The sequence below is a fragment of the Heloderma suspectum genome, chromosome W (assembly GCF_057233095.1).
Source record: "Heloderma suspectum isolate Gila_16-S chromosome W, 16-S_ref, whole genome shotgun sequence".
NCBI classification, from domain to species: domain Eukaryota; kingdom Metazoa; phylum Chordata; class Lepidosauria; order Squamata; family Helodermatidae; genus Heloderma; species Heloderma suspectum.
Genome location: NC_139475.1, coordinates 59660939 through 59681439, shown reverse-complemented (window position 1 = coordinate 59681439; position 20501 = coordinate 59660939). Strand labels below are relative to the sequence as shown.

The following is a 20501-nucleotide window of genomic DNA, read 5'->3' as shown; positions in this document are numbered from 1 at the left end:
TGAGCTATTTTGCCTGCCCTGCCTCCCTTTAGAATCCACACGGTTGATCCACTGGCTGACTGCAACCCCTCTGCCTGCTCTCTGCCTCTCTGACATGAAGGCAGCTCTGCCAATCTGCCTTCCTTGCCTCCACCTTTGCTGCATCACAGTATAGATTAACAGCCAGAAAGTGGCTTTTCCATTCCTTCACAGAATCTGTGTGAGGCATCGACATTTTATTTGCTGACAGCTCTCCCTCAAACAATTAGAATGGCTGTGAACATTGATTGCATCACAGCCCCTCCACAATCCACTTTATTGTGCTGGAGGTGGGGAGTTACAGGTGAGAGCTGGCAGACTTTTTTATCCTTTCGATCCTCTTTCTCTATTTTGTGATGGCTTCACCTCTGGCTGCTGGCTTGCTGGATCTGACACGCGAGGCTTTGCCTCCCACCTCAAGGGGGACCATCTTTGCAGTGAAGCCCGCAGAGCTGTCAAGCTTGGCCAGATCAAGCCATGACGTTCCCTGCTCCCTCTCAAGGAAACACCAGCACTCCAGTGCCAAGTGCCTCCTGCAGGGGTTAACAAGGGCACTGTGCCTGAGGAGGAAAGCTGGGCAGGGAGAGGCCCATATGTTTGTGAAACGTTTGGGGACACGCAACACCCTGTGCTTGAAGGATCAATACAGCTAGTTTGTCAACTCCCTTCTCCTTCACTTTAACCATGTATGTGTCTTGGTGATCCACTCCTTAGATAGACCCTGGGCAGGATGATAGCTGACCAAGAGGAGGTAAGAGCCTCTCCTGACTCACTGCAAGGTGACTGCCTTCCTGCTTTTCGTGTCTCAGGATGGGATTTGAGTTTGGCTGCTTTGAGCTAGCTAGCCCCGATAAATTTCTCTACAGCAGCAGTATGGTTAGTTTTTAATTTAAACTCAGTGGTTTGTGTTTTTTTTAAATGTAAGCAACCTTGAAGGTCTAGTCAGATCTGGAAACGCAGGTTATAAATTTCTGAAAAATAAATGAAGCTGATTTAATTTCTGCGTTAGCTTAATTGGTTGGCACGTGGTTACAAAAATACTTCCATCTCTCCCTCTCTCATAATATTTATTTCAATCATTGATGGGCTTTTGGAGGAGTTGCCTGCCATGACATTGCTTTAATGGCTCAGCTGGTTGGCTTTACAAAGTGCAGACTTAAAGTTCAGGGAAAAGATCCCAGCGCCTCAGGGCCATTTGGACTGTTCCTAGCCATTGCCTCTGCCTGCCTTCCTGTGTACCTAACCTGGATCTCTCTCTTTCTCTCCTCTTGGCTCAGAACCCCTCCCAATCTCTGGCCAGGAGGACATTGGTGATCCAGAGCCCTTGAAGTCCTTGCTTTCCCTGCAGTGGAAAAACAAAGCACCCAACTTTGCAGCGGAAAGGAGATTCAATGCGGCTGCTGCCCTGAGTGAGCCATACTGTGCCATCTGCAACCTCTTCTACCCCTACAATCAGGTAATTCTGCAGCTTCAGTCTCAAAGAGCAAGCGGACATGTGGAGTGACACCTGAGGGCTCTGTCATTAAGCAAGCAATTTCGTCAACTACTTCTGCCATCCTCAGGAATGATGGGTGGAATTTTAGCAAGCTGTGAGTCCCTTGCGGAGGAACCATTCATGTCAGAAGCTCCACCTTTCTAGCTTGGGGGTGACAAATGGTTCGAACAGGAGTTTGGTTCTCCAGGCGTTGTTGGACTACAGCGCCCATCATCCCTGTCCATTGGCCCTGCTGGCTGGGGCTGATGGGAGTCCAACAACATCTGGAGTGCCACATGTTCCCCACCCCTGAGTTAAAGCAGGAGCGGGCAACTTGTTTTGGTCTGGGAGCTGGATTGGATGATGGGGCCTGCTCCAAAGCCCCTCCTACTCCCATGACATCTAATGATTAGAGCAGGGGTGGGCAACTTGTGGCCTCGCAGTTGTTCTGGCCTACAATTCCCATAATCCCTCACCATTGGCTATGCTGGCTAGTACTGATGGGAGTTGTAGGCCCAAACATCTGGGGGGGCCACAGGTTGCCCATCCCTATGTTAGAGTGTAGGTATCTCTTCCATCCATGCCAGTAGATGAGGCACCAGCCAGTCCCCAGGTTGCCTCATGCTCCAGCGTGAGCAAGAACACAGCTACGCAGGTAGGAGCAAGCTTGATTTATCACTGGCCTTTAGTTCTCCAAAAAGGAAAGGATTTGTGGGCAGCCCCATTTTGCACCTACACTGATAGACCCTCTATCACTTGAATTTGCTATTAGAGGGAACAAGTGGGATCTGCAACAAAACGTTGCAGTGTTGATCTTGCTCACTGTTTCAGTCAGTCCATCGCACCCACCTCCATGACACTTCATTCCTTTCTCCCTCCCACCCTGTTTTCCATGTTCCTTCCCCAGCCATCAGCTAGCATTCTGTGGCCACTGAGCTTGCTAACCCTTCGTTGGGCTGTTCTGGGGGTCCTCCCACTTTAGCGAGTTTCCTCCAATGAATTTTTTTTTACTTATGCAAACCTTGGAGTCCCTCCACATTTTTGATACTGCTGTTTTAGCTACGTAAACAACAGCACTCACCACCCAGATGTCAGAAACAGAGGGGATTATTATGATAAGTAAGTCTGGATGTACATGTGCAGAGGAATGAGATGGTAGAATGGGCTACTTCACTTTGGACTGTCAGAGTGTAATACCACTTTAGACTGCTTCTCATGAAAAAAACCCACCCACAACTCTGTGAAAATAGAAAGCTAGTACATTAGGTAGAAAAAGTCTAGCCCAGCCCTTCTCCTGTTGTGCTGACTTTGTTTGCAGGGAGTTTTCGATGTGAGGGGCATTTAAAATGTGATCTTCCTGTAGTCTGAAGTGGATCAGTTCATTCTGCCACCTTGGGATTCTTAATATCCCTCTGTCTGCTGTATGTGTAGACCATGCCTTAGAGCCGTGGTGGTTAATTGTGGCTCTAAGGGATCATGGGAGTTGTAGGTCAAAACATCTGGAGGGCCACCAGTTGCCCACCCCTGTCTTACAGGCAACTGTTTAAAGATGGTGTCCTCATGGGTAAGTCCTGCATATGTGTCTACAAGCTGTTCAAAGGAGTCACCATTGGTGTAGCAGTTTAACACTGACCACTGTCTCCGTGAGCCTTTACATGGCAACCGGTAGACGTATGCAAGAGCTACTGTGACTCCAGCTGTATGTTTATACAGCTAGGTTAATCTATGCAGGCACTTGGAAGAACTTGGGAATGGAGCCCAATGCGATGATTATCTGGAGCTCATGCAGCGCAGGGTAAATCAGCAACTGGAAGGGTGGAATGTAATACTCTTTTCCTGATTTTAATTTCAGTTTAATTTCCCCATCATTACAGTAAATAAGAGATAATATTTGTATGTGTTTTCTGGGCACAATCTAGGCTGCTTTGATTATGAGGAGGGGCTGCTGAGATTTCAAGTTCTGGCAAATTCTGCTGAGGGTGTGTGCATGTATAAATTTTTTTCTTGGCAACAGTTGCCAAGTGTTAAGCGCTTAGTGCACTGCACTGAATCATCACTACCTTTCACTTTGAAAGTACATTAGAAATCAGGCCACGTAGGACTAGCCACAGCTACAATACTGTGCAAAATGCTCTCGGCTCCTGTGGAGGTATTTTTGTAAGGATTGCCACACTGGATAAGGCTAAAAGGTCCATCTGGCCCAGAGGTAGGCAACCTGGTGCCCTCCAGATGTTTTGGACTACAGACCCCATTGGCCATGCTCGATAGGCATCTGGGTGCCTACCCCAGTGCTCTGCTTCCAACTGTGTCCAGCCATTTGCCCATTGGAAGAACAGAAGAAGGGGAAATCAGCAATAGCCATCTCCACTTATTCCTACATTAGTTACCTCGAGATCATCTGCAGCTGGGGGGTGGGGGGCTTATTGATCCAGTCCTATAACTAGCAGACTTAGATTTTTTTTTCTGTTGCTTTTCCTGTGGAAACCCCCGCCCCCTGCCATTTTCTCCCCTGTCCAGGTTCCGAGATGTGTCTCCTGATCAAACAGGGAAAAGTGCTGGGGAGGAAGGCTTCCAAATGAAAATTGAGTGCAGGGAAAGGGTTAAGCTCCCCCTCTCCTGTCAGTTGGTTTCTCCTTACAAGAGTGGGCATCTCATATTCACCTGTTCTGGCCATGAACAGATTGTTTGCTCAGCTCTGCCCAGATTTTATCCCCATATTTCTTACAATATGGGGATTGTTGCCCTTTGCACATGGGTGGGCACTTTCAAGGTATGCATTTTTAAAAAACAGGATTTAGCCATGGGAAGTGTGTTGCTGGGCAGGGGAGCCATCCTGATTTATTCTGCTGCCTGACAATTGAGTGTGTCCCCTGAGCGCTGCACAACGCTGCTGTATAATGAATTCTGAGGAGACTTGGGCTGTGTTCAGTCCTTTGTCTCACAACTCTGGTTTTGCTACCAGAAACCTTGAGGTGCCCTTCCAGAGAGAAGATCTTGCTGAAAGAGCAGGAGAGGGTGCTGAGGAGGTGGGGGAGGGACAACCAAGTTGTGCTTTTTGTCTGCCTCTTTCTATTTCTGTTAGTCCTTCTCCAGGTCCACCCACCCCACCCTTATTTTAAGAGATGTTTTGCAGTTGCTGCATTTTGATGATCTATATCCTTTGGGGAAGGGAAAAGAAACCCCATATACAACAAATGCTGCTCATTATTTTGGTGTTCTTGAGGGTCAAGCAGCTTATTAGGACATGGACACACCCTTCTCTCAAGGACAGAATGCCAGTGTTGCCCAAAACAAACTTCATTGCCCCTTGATTGCACATGTGTGACGTCATGCCTTTTTTATTTTATTTTATTTAAAACGTTTCTTGGCTGCCTTTCAGGGCAGAAGCCCCCTCAAGGTGGCTGACAGCAATAAAACACATAAAAACAGTTAAAATATTAAAAGTGATAAAAACATGAACATAGTAAAATAGCAATAAAAACAACAATAAAAGCCAGCAGTAAAACCAACAACAAGAACAATGGCAATAACAGCAACAACAGCGGACATATCTAGAGAAAGCCACAGTAAAATAATAAGTTTTCAAGGCCTTCTTAAAAGCTTGCACTGATGGAGCATGGCGGACCTCCAATGGGAACTTGTTCCAAAGGTATGGGGCCAATACAGAGAAGGCCCTCTGACATGTGGTCACCCACCTAACTGCTCTCACGGGTGGACAGATGAGAAAGGCCTCTCTTTCTGATCTTAATGTGCAGGCAGGCTGATAGGGTGAAGGTGGTCCTGCAAGTAACTGCCTCAAACCATTTAAGGCTTTAAAGGTCAAAACCAGCACTTTGAATTGGGCTTGGAAACAATTATGTGATCAAATCGCCCCACCCCCACCAATACTCAGACAGCTGCATTCTGCACCTTTGTATGAATTGATCTGCAGCAACTGCTGCCCCTTTGTTTCGGATCACCCAGAATAAACTGGGAACACCCACTTTTACCATACTTAGGGGCTGAAAGAGGTCAGAACCATCCTGTACTAAACACCCTTTCATCACCACCACCAGCAAAGTAGTGAAAGGGTGAAATAGGGGTTCCAGGCCTATGTACCTGCCCTGACCCTAAGGCCATCTTCAGTGGTCCTTCTTCAGGAGCTCCTGCCAAAGGAAGTGAGGTGGGTGGCCTTTTCTGCTCTGGCACCCCAGTTGCAGAATGAGCTTTGCAGACAACCTCGTCTGGTGCCTACATTGTGCTCTTTTCGGCACCAGCTGAAGACCTTTTTATTTCCCCAGGCATTTTAGTCTTTTAGTTCAGTTGTTTTCAATCTGTTATTGTTTTTTAAACAAACAAACCAGGCAGCACGCTCACTCAGGGAAGGCCTGGCTAAAGAGATTGGTCTTTAATTGTTGCCTAAAGCACGCTGCAGTTGATGCCTCCCAAATACCGGGAAGGGGCGGGGGGATTCCATAAGGTGGGTGCCACCACAGAGAAGGCCCACTTCCCTGTTGCTGCAAGATGACAATTTGCAGGTCGTGGTACAACCAGCAAGGCCTCTTCCCAATGATCTTAATGATTGCACAGGTCTGTATCAAGGGATGTGATCTGCCATGTAACCTGGTCCTAAGCTGTATATGTGTCATTAAAGTCAAGCCTCCTTCTTCGCTGTTCTCAGAACCCTTTCAGAGAGTGGCTGAGCTTTGGCCCCTTCTGCATTTTCACATACTAGTGAGGCCTCCTGCACTCCTTCTTCACTACTTACCTGGTCAGTCCCCATCCTTTCCCTTCATCTCCTTCCCCGCTTCCTTTTCCACCCCCACCCCCATGCCCCCAATTGAAAGCCCTGAGTATGCTGGGTGACATTCTTTGCAGTGCTGGGCATGCTGTTAGAATTAAATACAAGTAGAATTGATGTTTCAAAAGTCTGATGAAAACCCCTGTGCCTCTGTCTAAGGTTGCTCAATCAGTCATGCCTCCGTCTCTTCCCTTGCAGACACATCCAGCTTCACCACTCCTCTTCTACTGTTTCCTTCCCTACCTGCCCATCCCCTACACAAGCTGCCATGCCACTCGCCTCCCCCTCCCCACCACAGCCTCCACAGTCTCCTCTCCAGCTCAAGAGGAACTACTCCCTAGTTCAACCTTGCCCAATCTGGTGCTTTCTAGATGTGTTGGACTACAGCTGGGGATGATAGGTGTTGTAGTCCAACACATCAGGAGAGGGTGCCAGGTTGGGGAAGACTCCCCTTACTTAAGAAGCGTTGCACAATTAGTGTTCTGTGTTAAGCTGACAGCTGGCACTGCACATAAATTTAAATGCTTTTTTTTTATTGCTGCCTCTATGTTATTTTATGATGTAACAGGAAACCATGGCTCCCTGCTATGTGAATTAGTCTTGCCGAGACTTGAACTCCCCTCTCCCATCTCCTCCATGACCATGAGGAGATTGGAAGCTTCCACTTATAAACAAACTACACTTCCCGGTTAGAGTCTGAACTCAGAACCTTGATTTGTCTAAACTCTAGTTAGTGAACAAACCAGGATCTGAGACCATAGTTTGATCCTGCCTTGCTTTCTTTAACCACAGTTCAAACAAACCACAGTTCCCAGAGTCCAGAGCTCATGGGGAAACTATAGCTTGTTTAAAGTAGAAAGCATTAAGTTTCCAATCTCCTCGCAGTGGTGAAATGGAAGGAGAGGGGAGGAGTGTGCGAGGCCAACCAATGATCATGGCAGCTCGTTCATGGAGTGGGAAACCAGGCTTTTCTGTTACATCTGAACCAGGCTTTCGAATAGTTGGGCAGAGAATGCAACAGGTTATAAAAATTGATAAAACAGAAGCAGGTTTTTTTTCTGTGGTGGAGGGGAAATGTGTGATGCTGCAAAGGGTGCCTGCTACAGAGTCATCTGAGATTGTTTTTCTGTCTCTTGAGTAGCCAGAGATTCTTGACTGATGAGCAAAGGGAGTAGCTCTTGTGAAATACGGATTTAATTTTCCCCAGGACCACTCAGTTGATCAGGCTGAGAGGTTTGGGATCTTATGAGGAGGAGGAGAACACGCACACAACCAATGTAGATGAAAGAAAGGGAGATTTATTGACGTAAAAAAGAAATAAGCAAAGTAGAACCTCCCCAGGGAGTTGCACGCTCTCTGAGGCTGAAGAGGTCACACACCTCTCAGGCACAAACTTGATTACAAACAAATCTCAGAGAGTTTCAGGCTCTCTGCAGGTCAAGACTGAAGAGGTTACACGCCTCTTAGGTACAAACTTAATTACAAAGAAATCTCAAAGAGTTTCAAGCCCTCTGAACCTCAAGAGGTTGCACGCCTCCTAGATAAGAGCCCCAAACCAACAATCCTCAAGAAGTTGCATGCTTCTCTGAGGCTTAAGAGGTTTCACGCCTCTTAGGTAGGAACTTAGTTACCCAAATGTGGTGCATTAAATAACTAAATGTACAGTTAGCCCCTGTTTGTTGCTCAGCTCCAGATCGGTCCTACTGCCGCAAATGGCCCACTGAGGCAACGGTGATACAGTGTCAGCCAGGCCCACGCCCAGGCCTGCTGTCTTATATCCAAACCCAAACAGTTCAGTATGTCAGAACAAAGGTAACTGAACCTTAGCTAAGCCCCAGACAGTAGAATCCTTTCCCTGAATTCTACCCAACACATACTCACCACACGCTATCAAGTACTTGGCCAGAGCACTCAATGCGTGTCCCGTGGATCGAGGGCACTGTTGGTATGTGCCCATACAACGATCCAGATGCAACCACGCCCCTCCTGAACACTGGAGAGCTTGGGGGTTTTATACCCTTTTTCCTCCGTTGGGGCTCATGAGATCAAAGAGGGGTTCAGTATGTTCTTTGTCGATAACACACCATGTCCCAAATTCCAGGACTGATGTGGTTACTGACAGATCGACATTTGTTGTAGACAGCCAGGCACCTCCTTCTGACTCCCCAACGTCTCCATGATCGTAAAGTGCCGTCCTTGTCATCAGAACATCTGCAGATACCCCTCTTTCATTGGCCCATGTCCATCTTCTGTAACTGACACTTTGGCAGTCTTCTGCACATACCAGAGCACCCTCATCTGGCCCCCCTGCAATAAGGCCATTCACTCTCCAGTCACACCTCCCCTTCCTGGTCTGGGCTATTCACATGACATGGACCGGTTTAGAATGTTGACCTTTTCACATTTCATAGTGTTCTGAATTAACACTCGGATACAGATTACATCTCAGGATGTTCACAATTCAGGCTTGTATCCAGGGTCAAACTCTGCATTCTATTTCTTTTCACACCACATTTTGGCGCCTGCAGTCTACAAAATTATCCATTACAAGCAGGGGAGGGAAATTACAGTGGGAAGCTATTTTTATTGACAAAGGTGAATTTAAAGAATGAGGGAAAATAATAAGTGATAGAAGTAAATATTTAAAGGAATATTATAAGTGTAAAAAAAATAACTTGAAGAAAAGTAGGAAAAATAAAATCACACTGTGTCGCTCTCTACTAGCGGTGGGCAGACCTCTGGTTTGTGGAATCCATTTTGTTGTTGACGGGAACCCGAGGATCCACTAACCAGAGACTGGTGCAACAGACATATACAGAGAATGAAAGAACTCTGAGCCCAGGAATTTGTTTTGACTACCTGAATTGAACGGAGCTCACAGTCCAAGCTTTCTTCATTTCAGCAGTATAATTGAACGGGTGGGTATGGGTGTGTGGTGGTGGCATTTTGTTGCTGCTGTTAAAGCAATCAGGAGTTGGAAGCCCATGCTGGTCTACTGTAAGTCACCCAGAGATCTACCAGGAGATTTCGATTGTCCTCCTGCCCACCCCTGCTCTGCATGCTAGTAATGCTTTGTGTTTTCCTCCTCCAAGACCTTGCAGATGGAAAAGGAGGCCGCCCCTCTGCCCGCAGGTGAAAGCTGCTCACCCCAGCCCCCATTCAAAAGCAGGCAGAAGACCAAGCCTCTCATCCCTGAAATGTGCTTCACCTCGAGCAGCGAAAACACGGAGCCTCTCCCGTCCAGCTCCTACATCGGGGAGGATGGCAGCAGCCTGCTGATTTCCTGTGCCAAGTGCTGCCTGCGGGTCCATGCCAGTAAGTGTGTGCTGAGACGGTGCACTGCAGCTGCTGGTTTGCACTCTGGGCCCAGCCTTGCCCCTCTGTGGCTTCAGGACCTCGGCCCAAACATCTCTCAATCCTTCCCCTCCCATTCCCAAGCAGCCTCAAAGTCTGCCAAAGCGTTGCCCTCCATCTGCTGCTTTGAGGACCAGAACTGAATACCAGAATGAGGCCACAGGTGGCCTAGTAAGAATGGCCTCCCAATAGCATCACTGGGAGGGAAACTTCCAATGAGGCCTCCACATGTCAAGCAATATGATCTTCTTTGGCCTTCATTTCTCCCTTCCCCCTGCTAATCTCCAGCCTGGATCATGAGGGGATATATGGGACCTGCCTTATACCAGGTCAGACTACTGCGCCATCTAGCCCAGGGCTGTAGAACCTCTTTCAGCACAAGGGCCAAATTCCATTTTGGAAAAGCTCTGGGGGCTGCATTCCAGCTGTGGGTGGGGCTGAAGGCAAAAGGGGCAAGGCCAAAATATATCTGTATCTTCAAGCTCTTACTGCCAGTAACTAAGCCTTTGGAGAGGCACTTCAACCTCTCCAAGAGGGGTTTGGCTATCTTGGGGACCTTGGAGGCTCCAAAAGGGGCTTGGCTATCTTGAGAACCCTGGAGGGGCGGATTGGGGCCCCAGATAGGCCAGATTTGGGCCCCAGGCCTGAGGTTCTGCACCCTTGATCTAGCTCAGCATTGCTTACTTTGACTAGTGGTGTCTGGCCAGGTTTACTGGCAGAGAGAGCCTGTGACAGGAAAGACATCTGATAATAGTAACTAGAGATTAAACCTGGGTCCCACAGAGCTATGGTCCGTCTACCATCCTGTCACTTAACCTACCGTTTATTGTCTTTTTCTTCAACTGGTAGTTGAACATGTGTTCTTCCTCATCTTTCTGACATACTGGTAAAAGCGCATCAACCGTATCCATTTCTCTCTGTCTCTGCCTGCCTACCCCCCCCCCCCCCCGGGCTCTCTGGCCTTCTTCTGTATGCATTCTGTTCAATTATTTGTTCAATCTATACCCTGCCACCCCTAATCTATCTTTTCAGGCTGGCTGGCAGTGAATACAGGCCGCATCTCACATGCTTCGTTTCCTGTTCTTTGGGAGCAACACAGCTACTGAGACCTTGATCAATAACATGTCAATGTACAGCTCTTCCTTGAATTATGAATATGTTATAGATTGTGAAACCTAGGGCGGGGGATATCCACACCCAGCTCATGTTTGAACAGCAGGATGCAAGCTTTTGAGTCTTGCAGGATTTCAAAAGTGGGTTTGTTGGTCCAGTTTTCTCTCTCGTTCTGTGTTTCTCACCAATGTGGTTGCTTTCCTGGGCTGTGGGAGGGCATTGGATTCTCATTTGAACCTTTTTTTATCCATGTTTTGTCCCTATACTGGAATAGCAAAGAGAGTGGAAACGTTAGTCTGGTGCAGGGGGAAAAAAACCAGAGTTCTATGGTGCATTAAGGATTTATTTAGTTACATCCTAAACCCACTTTTCTCTACAGCAAGGGCAGGAAACCTGTGGCTCTCTGGATGTTGTTGCCCTCCAACTCTCATCAGCATGGGCAGTGGTCAGGCCTGATGGGAGTTGTAGTCTGACAGCATCTGGAGGGCCACTGATTTAAAAGCTCAAGGCAGCATATGAAGGGTGATCCTTTGTACTTCTTACAACCGTCCTGTGAGAGTGGTTGGCTAAGAGCGTCAGAGAGACTTGTTCAGGGCCACCACTGACCATCATGGCTGGGAGAAAATTTGAAGCAGAGTCCAGCATTCTGTCCACTGAGCCACATCATTTTCTTAAGCAGGCAGCTGCCTTATACTGAGCCATCTAAGTTCAGTTCTGTGTGCACTGACTGGCAGTGACTCTCTGGGTCTTCAGATAAAGACCTTTCTTTCCCAGCCCTACCTGGAGGTGCTGCTGGCTAAACCTCAGACCTTTTTTGTGCACAGGATGTTCTCTACCACTGAGCTTACAACCTTTTCCAAATAAAGTAGATTCCTGCCTATGCAAGCTTGTTCCATGTTAAGGTCCATAAGTCACATTGCGCCTTTTTGGACAAATGGGAAAAGTGGGGGGTGGGAGCAGGAGCATCTGGTTGCAGGCCAGGAAGGCTGTCTGCAGACATTAACAGACCCTTCAAGCATTGTAACTTCCACTTAGGAAGGAAAATGAGGAAGGGGGTAGGAGTACAGAATCTCCTTAAAGAGAAATATACATCCTATGCCTCGTGAACATTATCAGAGCGGGATCTTTTCTGCCTTTCCAGGGTGCCCTCTTCCTCTCTGGAAAGCAGAGCAGCACAGGGGACTCTGGGATATAATTTTAATGACCTGATGGGGAGTGTGTTCTGGTGCATAAAGCATGTGTGAATGGTCTAGATGTCAGGACCGCCCTTCACGATAAGCCCTCTGGGCATCCCGAAACGAAGACGCCCTAAGCAACATACCTGAGTGAGGAGAGCAGCTGTGGCTCCAACTGAAAAGCAGCCTGGCAGGAAGATAACTGAGAAGAAGCTAGAACCAAATGAGTCTGCCTCTTTCCCTGGCTTGATTTGGAAACTTCCCCTCTGAGAGACCAAAGGATGTTTTTGTGTCAGCCGCTGAAGCCTTCCCTGGTTCAGTGTTTCTGCTATAGGTTGGGCTCGTGGCAAGGCAGTATCTATTAGAGGAGAGGCCATTATTTTATTGGGTACTTTTCTCCCTCTGACACATCTATTACAGACTGGCCTCCTCCAAAGCCTTCGGTCTGAGTGGATTGGTTAATTTGGAAGACAGGGAAGGTCTAGGAAGAGCAACATGAAAAGTTTCTGAAATGTATTTTCTCTCAGAGGTAGCTTCTCCTCAGTGTACCTTTTAAAGACCATTTACTCAAATGAACCCTTTCGCTAATTTCAAGTGAATGTTCAGGGGAGGTGAAGAAAGCACCAGATTTGGGGTGGGGGTGGGGCTGGAATGAAGTCTCCTGGAAGAGGGTATGGCTGGCTGGCTGGCTGGCTGGCTGTGTGTGTCAGGGGTGTTTCTGAGTGCAGGGAGTGGGATAGCAGTTCAGATTCTGAAGGAGAACCGCCAGACACGGGGGAGGTGTTTTCCCAGGCGAGTCCAGACATGACTGGGCCGGCTTCTCGGGTTACAAACGTCCAGCTGGCTGAGGATGAGGGTCCCTTTTCACACACACCCCATGAGAGGCAGCAAACAGGAGGCGGCGGGGTTTGGAAAGTCTGATTTAATAGATGCCAGGCGCAGGCGCAGAGCAAAGAGAGAGAAGGCAGGGGTGGAACTTAGACGGTCTACCCGATTGGCCTTGCGTGAGAAGCTGCGCTTAGAGGCCTCATGAGAAGAGAGGGACCTCCCTCCCTTAAGTTAGGCTAGTCAGACCGCCTCCATCTTCAAATGGCGGGCAACTCTGGTAACCTCCTTTAGAATCCCCTGAAGGTATTTCTTTGTAGGCTGAGAGTCACTGAGAATTTGCATCTGTAGGACCCTGTTGAAGTACTGGATTAAAAGCTGCAGACTGAAGCCTCTCGTCTGTGTATGTTTCAGCGTTTGAAGTTAAGTGGGGGCTAAAGGAATCCTGACACCCCCATGCAAAAAAAAAAGTTGGAGAATTATTATTATTATTGTTGCATTTCTATACCGCCCCATAGCCGAAGCTCTCTGGGCAGTTTACAGAAGTTAAAACATTAAATACAAACGTCCAGCTGGCTGAGGATGAGGGTCCCTTTTCACACACACCCCGTGAGAGGCAGCAAACAGGAGGCGGCGGGGTTTGGAGAGTCTGATTTAATAGATGCCAGGCGCAGGCACAGAGCAAAGAGAGAGAAGGCAGGGGTAGAACTTAGACAGTCTACCTGATTGGCCTTGCGTGAGAAGCTGTGCTTAGAGGCCTCATGAGAAGAGAGTCTTTTTTTTTTTTTACCAGGTCTGAATTAAACTCCCCCACACACATTTTCTTGGGGGGGGTGACCCAGAGGGGAAACTTCAAGAAAACGACTGTGGGTTTTGTGTTATTGACTTCTCCTCCCCTTTGCTCTGGGGATTGTAGCTGTCTCGAATCATGAGTGCCCTTTTCACTGGCTCACCTGTCTATCAAGGGCATGCAGGGAAGGGCTGAAGGTAGCTCCTCCCCCTCTGTGGATCTCCTTTCTCCTGGAGATGGGCCAAAGCCCAAGCCTGACCCTCCGAACAGAAACCTTATTAAAATCAGGGGGGGGGGGGCTAACATTTGGAGGCCAGGAGTACATTTTTTAATAATGGCTGGAGAGAGAGCATTCACCTTTTCTCTGTTCTATTTTGCATTTTATTCAGAACTTGTTCCAAGCAGCAGAGATGAGTGGGCTGGACATACAGGCAATTCATTAGCTCAACTCTAGGTACGGGGTTGTCTTTTCCCTTTCTCTCTGTGAACATCTAATTTTACAAAGAAGGCTTCCTGCATCACTCTGGTGGTACCAGTTCAACTCCCAAGAGAGCCACAGGAGTGAGGAGTGCACCTGTGTTGTTGTTGTTTTAAGGGTGATTTTGACATTTCATTCTTCTTCAATTTGATGCTTTTTGATTTGTCACAGGTTGCTACGGCATACGGCCCGACCTTGTGAACGACGGGTGGACCTGTTCCCGGTGCTCAGCCAGTGCGCTGCTAGCGGTAAGCAGACCTTCTTTCTTGGTGGCCTAGGAGGCGAAAATCATTCTGGAAGATGCCCCTGCCAAAGGAAGTTAGGCAGGTGCATCCTGTTTATGGACACCCCTGCCCCCCCAAAAGGAGTTCGCTTGGTGCCTACATTGTTATCTTTTTGGGACCTTTCTTTTCTCCCAGGCATTTTAGAGTTAGTTTTTAGATTTTAGGGCTGTTCTTATATATCGCTTATCTATTCCTGTGATGTTTATTGTTTTGTTTTGTATTGTATTCTTTTAATTTATAATTTGCCCAGAGAACATTTGTTGTTGGGCGGATCAAAAATATAATAAATAAATAAACAAACCATGCATGTCTCCAGCATGAAAAGACAAGCCTTGGACCAGCTCTCAGCCCCCGAAATATGACTGCCTTTATTTCCAAAGGCATGAACGATTGATTTAATTTGTACCCTGCCTTTCTAGAAAGAAAATGGCACTCATGGCAGCTTACAATCATAGATAAATAAAAACGTGGTTAAAACAATAATAGAACAAGTACTTTAAAAAATACATTAAATCAAAAAGACAACAAGAATCTTCACCTCACTTCAAACTTACCTTCACAATCATGAGGGACAGAAACATGCTTGTGTTGTTGAAAAGATTTTCCATCTGCTACACCAGTACACCCACACAGCTCTCTTCCCTTGAAGGCATTTATGGCCCTGCATCAAGAAAATGCTCTTTGCTCTTTGTCTCCGTGTTGTCTCTCCAGGATTGCTGTCTCTGTAATCTCAGGGGAGGAGCCCTTCAAAAGACCACGGATGGAAGGTAAATTGGGTACCAAAAATGTTAATTTGTGTACACTGTAATTTCTGATCCCCAGCAGGGTTCTGCTGTGATTCCTGCTTCTCCCCGAAAAGGGGCAACAGCTCCTTCTGAACGGATGAAGCAGCCCTTCCAGGGAGGAGACCCACTTGGATTGTAGTTCTGTCTATTAAGCGCATTACATGCAATTGTCTCGCTTTCACTGCAACCACATGGATTTGTTTTATTGTTACAAGAAGATGTTGGAAATCCCATTGCTTTAGATGTCTTTCTGGGTGGATCTGCAGGCTTTCTACATTTGTGAAGTCTGTTGGGTGCTTTACGATACCTTAATCTGTTTGGGTTGTTTCCTGTAATGTTTACGCACCTGCAAATTGAACTGCTTAATCAGCGAAGATTTCTAATAAGCCCCCAACAGAGTTGTATTGTAACAGCCTTGCAGACCTTCTCTCTTTTTTCTCTTCGGGCAACCTTTGTGAATCTCTTGTCTTCTCTGCAGCACCTAGAACAGGGGTGGACAGATGGTAGATCTCCAGATGTTTTGGACTTCAGCTCCCAGAAGCCTCTGCCAGTGTGGCCAATAGTCAGGAATGCTGGGAGATGAAGCCCAAAACATCTGGAGATCTACCTTCTGCCCCACCTCTGACTCATGCCAAGTCAGCCTTGAAGCAAGGCTATTTTATATTGTTATTATTACTTTTATTACTACAGTTATGAGTATTCCTTGTAGTTGAGGTCAAAGGGAAGAGAGTAGCTTCTCAGTTTTTCCATCTTGGGTGCTTTGCAGGTGGGTCCACATCATCTGTGCGATCGCAGTCCCAGAAGCCCATTTCCTCAATGTCATTGAGCGCCACCCTGTCGACATCACTGCCATTCTGGAGCAACGGTGGAAACTGGTAAGAGCCCAGCAGGATAGGGGGCAAGACAAGGAACACGTTTGAAAAGCGACATGGGCATCAATGTGTCAAGAGCTGCAGCAGGCAGGCCCGGTTTGGGGAACAGGAGAGGCTCTGCTCTGCTTTTGAGAGGTTTTGCCCCCCATCTCTTGTGCAAGTGGAGCTTTGGTCCATGCTGTGGAGTTAAAAAGCACTCATTATTCAGGCTGGAGTGACGGCACTGCATTGATACACACGTGATAAATTGCATGGCGTCAGCTCCTTTATGGATAACCTGACATTTCCAGCTTGCCCTCCTCTTTGTTACCCATGCTTGTAACAGCAAATTAAAAATCCTTTTTTTACATGGGACTTGCTTGTACTGCTTAATGGGCCTCCCTGGAGGAATCTGTTAAGTCCTCTGCAGCTGCCAGGAGGCTTTACAGCTTGTCTTGTCTCATCTCTCCGTCTGTGCAGCATCGCTTTGTGGTAATGAGTGGTGGTCTCTCTCGGCAGGCATTGAGTCTGATGGTCTGTGTTTTTCTCCCCTTGTTGGCCTGTGCCAAGTTTCTAGCCCTTGTTGTTACAGGGAGACTCCGGAACTTACATGCACTGGGTCATCTGTTAAGTTTGAGAATCAGAATGCCAGCAAAGCCCAGGAGAACAAGAAGCCTCACATTCCACAGTTCAGGTGCCACATCAGGCATTCTCTTCGGGGAAGGAAGAATGGCAAGCAAATAGACAGCAGTAGAGATGATGCCATGTGGCTGGTGGAATCCAGGGAAGCACTGAAGGCAGGGCTGGATGGTGCATTGAGGCTGAGTGACAGGGATGCAGAGGAGGCTGGGTCTGTGTGGGGAGTGCTGGGCTCCAAAGGTAGATGAGCTAAGAGGCAGAGGAAGGCTCAAATCTGTGGAGGCAACTGCCTCCCAGCTTGTTGCACAAGACAGCTGTTGGGCTGCAGAGCACCAAATGGGAGCACCCCCAGTACAATATTCCCCAGCCAGGGGCCTCCAGATGTTTTGGCCTACAAGTCCCATCAGCCCCAGCCAGCTGGCCAGCTATCGGGTGATGAGAGCTGTAGTCCAAATCATCTGGAGGGCCCCGGGCTGGGGGAAGCTGTCTTAGCCACTCCCTGGATTGTGTGGGATGAGGAGACCTGAAGGGCTGGGCGGAGTCAGTGGCTTGCGTCTGGCGATGGCACTGTGGGGAAAGTGCTGCACAGCTGTGTGGTAGGGCCATGCATGTTGCATGGTGACAGTCCTGGTGTCAGTCCCCGACGTCTCCAGTTAAAGGGCTCTCTTCAGGGCAGGAAAAGGCCTTTGCCTGTTTTGGAGGGCAGATAGTAATGGTCTGGATGGATCAGTGCTTTGCTCAAGGCGGCTTCATCTGTTCGAAGGGATGGTTTTACACTGAGATTCATTGCTGCTGGGATGTATCTTATCTTGGCTACCTGGCACAGTTGATTTGATTTAAATTGCTTCTCTGAAGGACTCAGTTTTAATGATTTCAATCAGAGTTTGCATCACTAGTGAGGAAGATTCAATTTAACCATCATTTTTTAGTAGAAGTATGTTATTGTTTAATATAACCTTAATACATATTCAGAGATGTAGGTTTCAGTAGAAGGTAGGTACACAGTGGAGAATACAGGCAGCAGAAGTTTCCTCAGGAGTCAGGACTGCATGAATATGTTCTGTTCCCTTTGGATTTCACTTTCTGTTCCCCTCCCCTATCCCTTGCATTTAGTATTCATGATTCTATCTTTGACTTAGGCTCTTTTTTCCACTAATTGTTTTAAGAAAATTTCAAAATCTGATTTAAATGTTAAAAAAATCCGGCTTAAATGATAAAAGTCCGGTTTTATTATTTTTTTAAAGAAATCATTGATTTTTATCAGTCCTGCTACCTGGAATGCTCCCTTGAGCCCCAAAGGGGTGGCGGGGTGTCTCTGGCAAAGCTCCTGCATCACCCTGCTTTGAGCTTCAGTGAATGGGGAGGGGCAGGGGGGCAAGAGAGTTTTGAAGTGCTCTAAAGCCATACGGGGGCAGAAGCGCCTGGGCACTCAGGCTGCCTTTCATTTTGTCTGGGGGGATCCCAGCCCCAGATCTCTAGGAATTGACAAGAAACCCAGCTGGGAAGCAGGGGTGCATGTAGATGTGAACATTGCTAGACAGGGAAATGCATGCTGGTGGTGGTGGTTGCTGCTGTTTTTGGGGGGCGGGGGCGCTACCTCGGCAAGGTGCAGCAAATTGCAGCTGAAGACATTGCCTGAAATTGAGGGATGGGCCAGAGATGGCTGCTTCTCTGCAGCTCCTCAGAAGGCCCTTCCTCTCTCATCTTCACTTGCCGTAGTCCACAAAGCATCTTTTTGTTCTAGTCCTTGTCCAGATTGTGATGCTCCTCATGCCATTAAAACAGCCACAAGCTGTGTAAAAACAGCCACCCCACCAGCACCTTTGCCATGAAATCTGGAGTTGGGTGGAATAGACTGGGCTTGGATGAGTCTCTTGGTGGAAGGGAGGAGCTTGCAAGGCATCTCGTGCCAGACGGACCCCCTGCTGCAGCGAGCTAGTTTAAAAACAAGGAAGCAAACCCCAAGCCCCCTGTTGTGCACTGCTCCCCTTTGGACTGCCTTTCGTTGCACAGCAACAGGTGGTCTCTTAGGGCCCCTGTGGCCGCTGCCGCCTCAGTGCTTCAAGAAAGAGGAGTTCTCTCTGCCTGGCTTGGAAACGGGGATGGCTTTGCTTTGAAGAAAGGGGAGATGATGGGGTGAAGGCCCGGGGGATTTGGGGAACAAAGAATCACTGTGAGGAGGGCAGGTAGAGCATCTTTCGTATAGCACAGTCTTCAGCAGTTGGGCCCGTTTGCACAGAGCATTGGTGGCAAAGGGGTCTCTGTCTTCTCTGCCTGGCTGCACTGGAAGCAGCATTTTGGAGCATGAGGTGAAGCCTCTCAACTCCCATTGGGCCCCATAACAAGGAATTGGGGCTGCCTCTTCTATGCAGTGACCATGAGTTGGGCCTCTTGGTTGCAGAAGGAAGGCTGAGAAATTTGCCTCGGGCTACTCAGACAGTGCTGGAGTTGGTACTGCTTGCCCACACCACTGTTTTTGGTGGTGGTGGTGGTGGGGAGTTTGGTCCAGAAGCTGCTAGTTGTGGACCCTTCCTAGGGTAGGACTTCAGTTGGATGCTATGGGATAATGCATCTCTGGCGGAGTGAAGGCAAGCAGGTCCCTGTTTGGGGAGCAGGGAGGGTTTCCTTCTTGGGAGGGGTCCCCCCAGAGTGGGGTGGGGGCATCCAGTGGTGTGCCCATGTGGCAGCCTGGCGTCAAGGCCGGGCTCTCCTTTCTCTGCACGCTCTGCTCTGGTGTGCCACTCCATTTATAAAGCAGTGCCATTTGTGTGGCTCCTGATTAATGGGGCTTTGCAAGGCCCTCACCTGGAAATTATTTATGACATGGGGATTCAGAATAATTGGCTGTCATCCCCTCCATGGAGTACATGAATTGTGGCGTTCATCGCGGGGTAAACAGCCCATTCCTTACACTTAGCAATGAGGAGGAGGAGGAGATGATTTTTCAACGTGCCTTTATTTCTGGGATATGGATGTGCGTGTTGCTCTCCTTTGCTCCCTTCTTCTCAATCCTTTTAAAGATTTCTGCTACTTCCTTCCCTGATAACATTTTATCCCAAGGGACTGATGGCTACAGGATCATTATCCTTGTTTGACTGGCAGGATGCATTTGTGTCTGAGTGAGTGCATGTCCTCCCTCCCTCCCTCCCTCCCTCCCTCCCCCACCCACTCCACTCCTTCACTATATTATTACCTTAATTTGCTAGAGCCCTTGGTTTTGGATTGCATGGGTCGGTGGATTGGAGGAGGAGAGGGGAGGCAGAATGTGGGTGAGCTTTGTTGAGTGGGGTTGTTCCACAGAACTGTGTCCCAGGGAACCTGGGACATTCACCAGAAGCTTATCTCTCTGGGAAGATAAGCAGGCAAGTGCACCCCTGAAAGTTAGTGGGCTGTTCACACAACACGATAACTCAGTGGTTGGTTGTGGGTTGTTGTAGAACTGTGGGTTAGCGTGTTGCCTGAACCAAGGACATTTTCCACTGTGTTGGCTTGTTAACCACCCTGAACATCCCAACAACAAACCATGGGTTCTCAGATTGTTTGAGAAAAATAAGCTACACTGCATGGTTAACAAGCCACCCTGCAAAAAATGTCTGGCTTCAGACAACGCGCTAACCCACGGTTCAACAAACAACCCACACTCAACCACTGAGGGTGGGTTAGCATGTTGTGTGAACCCAGTCTCTGTCTGGACTCAGTGGGTTCAGAGGCAAACGATGCCCTCCAAACTGTCAGGTTTCAGGAGCAGGTAGACAAGGACTAAATGGCCAGAGGCACATGGCATGGTTCAAGACAGGCTAGGGGTCAGATTCTGGAGCAGGCAGATGAGGGTAGGGTGGGATGCAGAAGAGCAGTTTGTTTTAGTCCCTTCTCTCACTGACAAGTTGCTCAGACTGAGGAACCAAGCCTGGAGCAACAGTTATAGAGGGCCAGTG

General features: G+C 48.1%; 1 protein-coding gene across 4 annotated transcripts in view; it reads left to right on the top strand.

Annotated features, from left to right (window-relative positions):
- The window catches only part of LOC146334066 (lysine-specific demethylase 4B-like), a 365953-nt gene that overhangs the window by 335192 nt on the left and 10260 nt on the right, over window positions 1-20501 (top strand). For all 4 annotated transcript variants that reach the window (XM_084824982.1, XM_084824984.1, XM_084824983.1 and 1 more), the window contains 5 exons: window positions 1296-1474; window positions 9365-9587; window positions 14179-14255; window positions 15003-15058; window positions 15843-15951. In XM_084824982.1, coding sequence (XP_084681108.1) covers window positions 1296-1474; window positions 9365-9587; window positions 14179-14255; window positions 15003-15058; window positions 15843-15951 — 644 coding nt within the window. The remainder of the gene's footprint in view (window positions 1-1295; window positions 1475-9364; window positions 9588-14178; window positions 14256-15002; window positions 15059-15842; window positions 15952-20501) is intronic.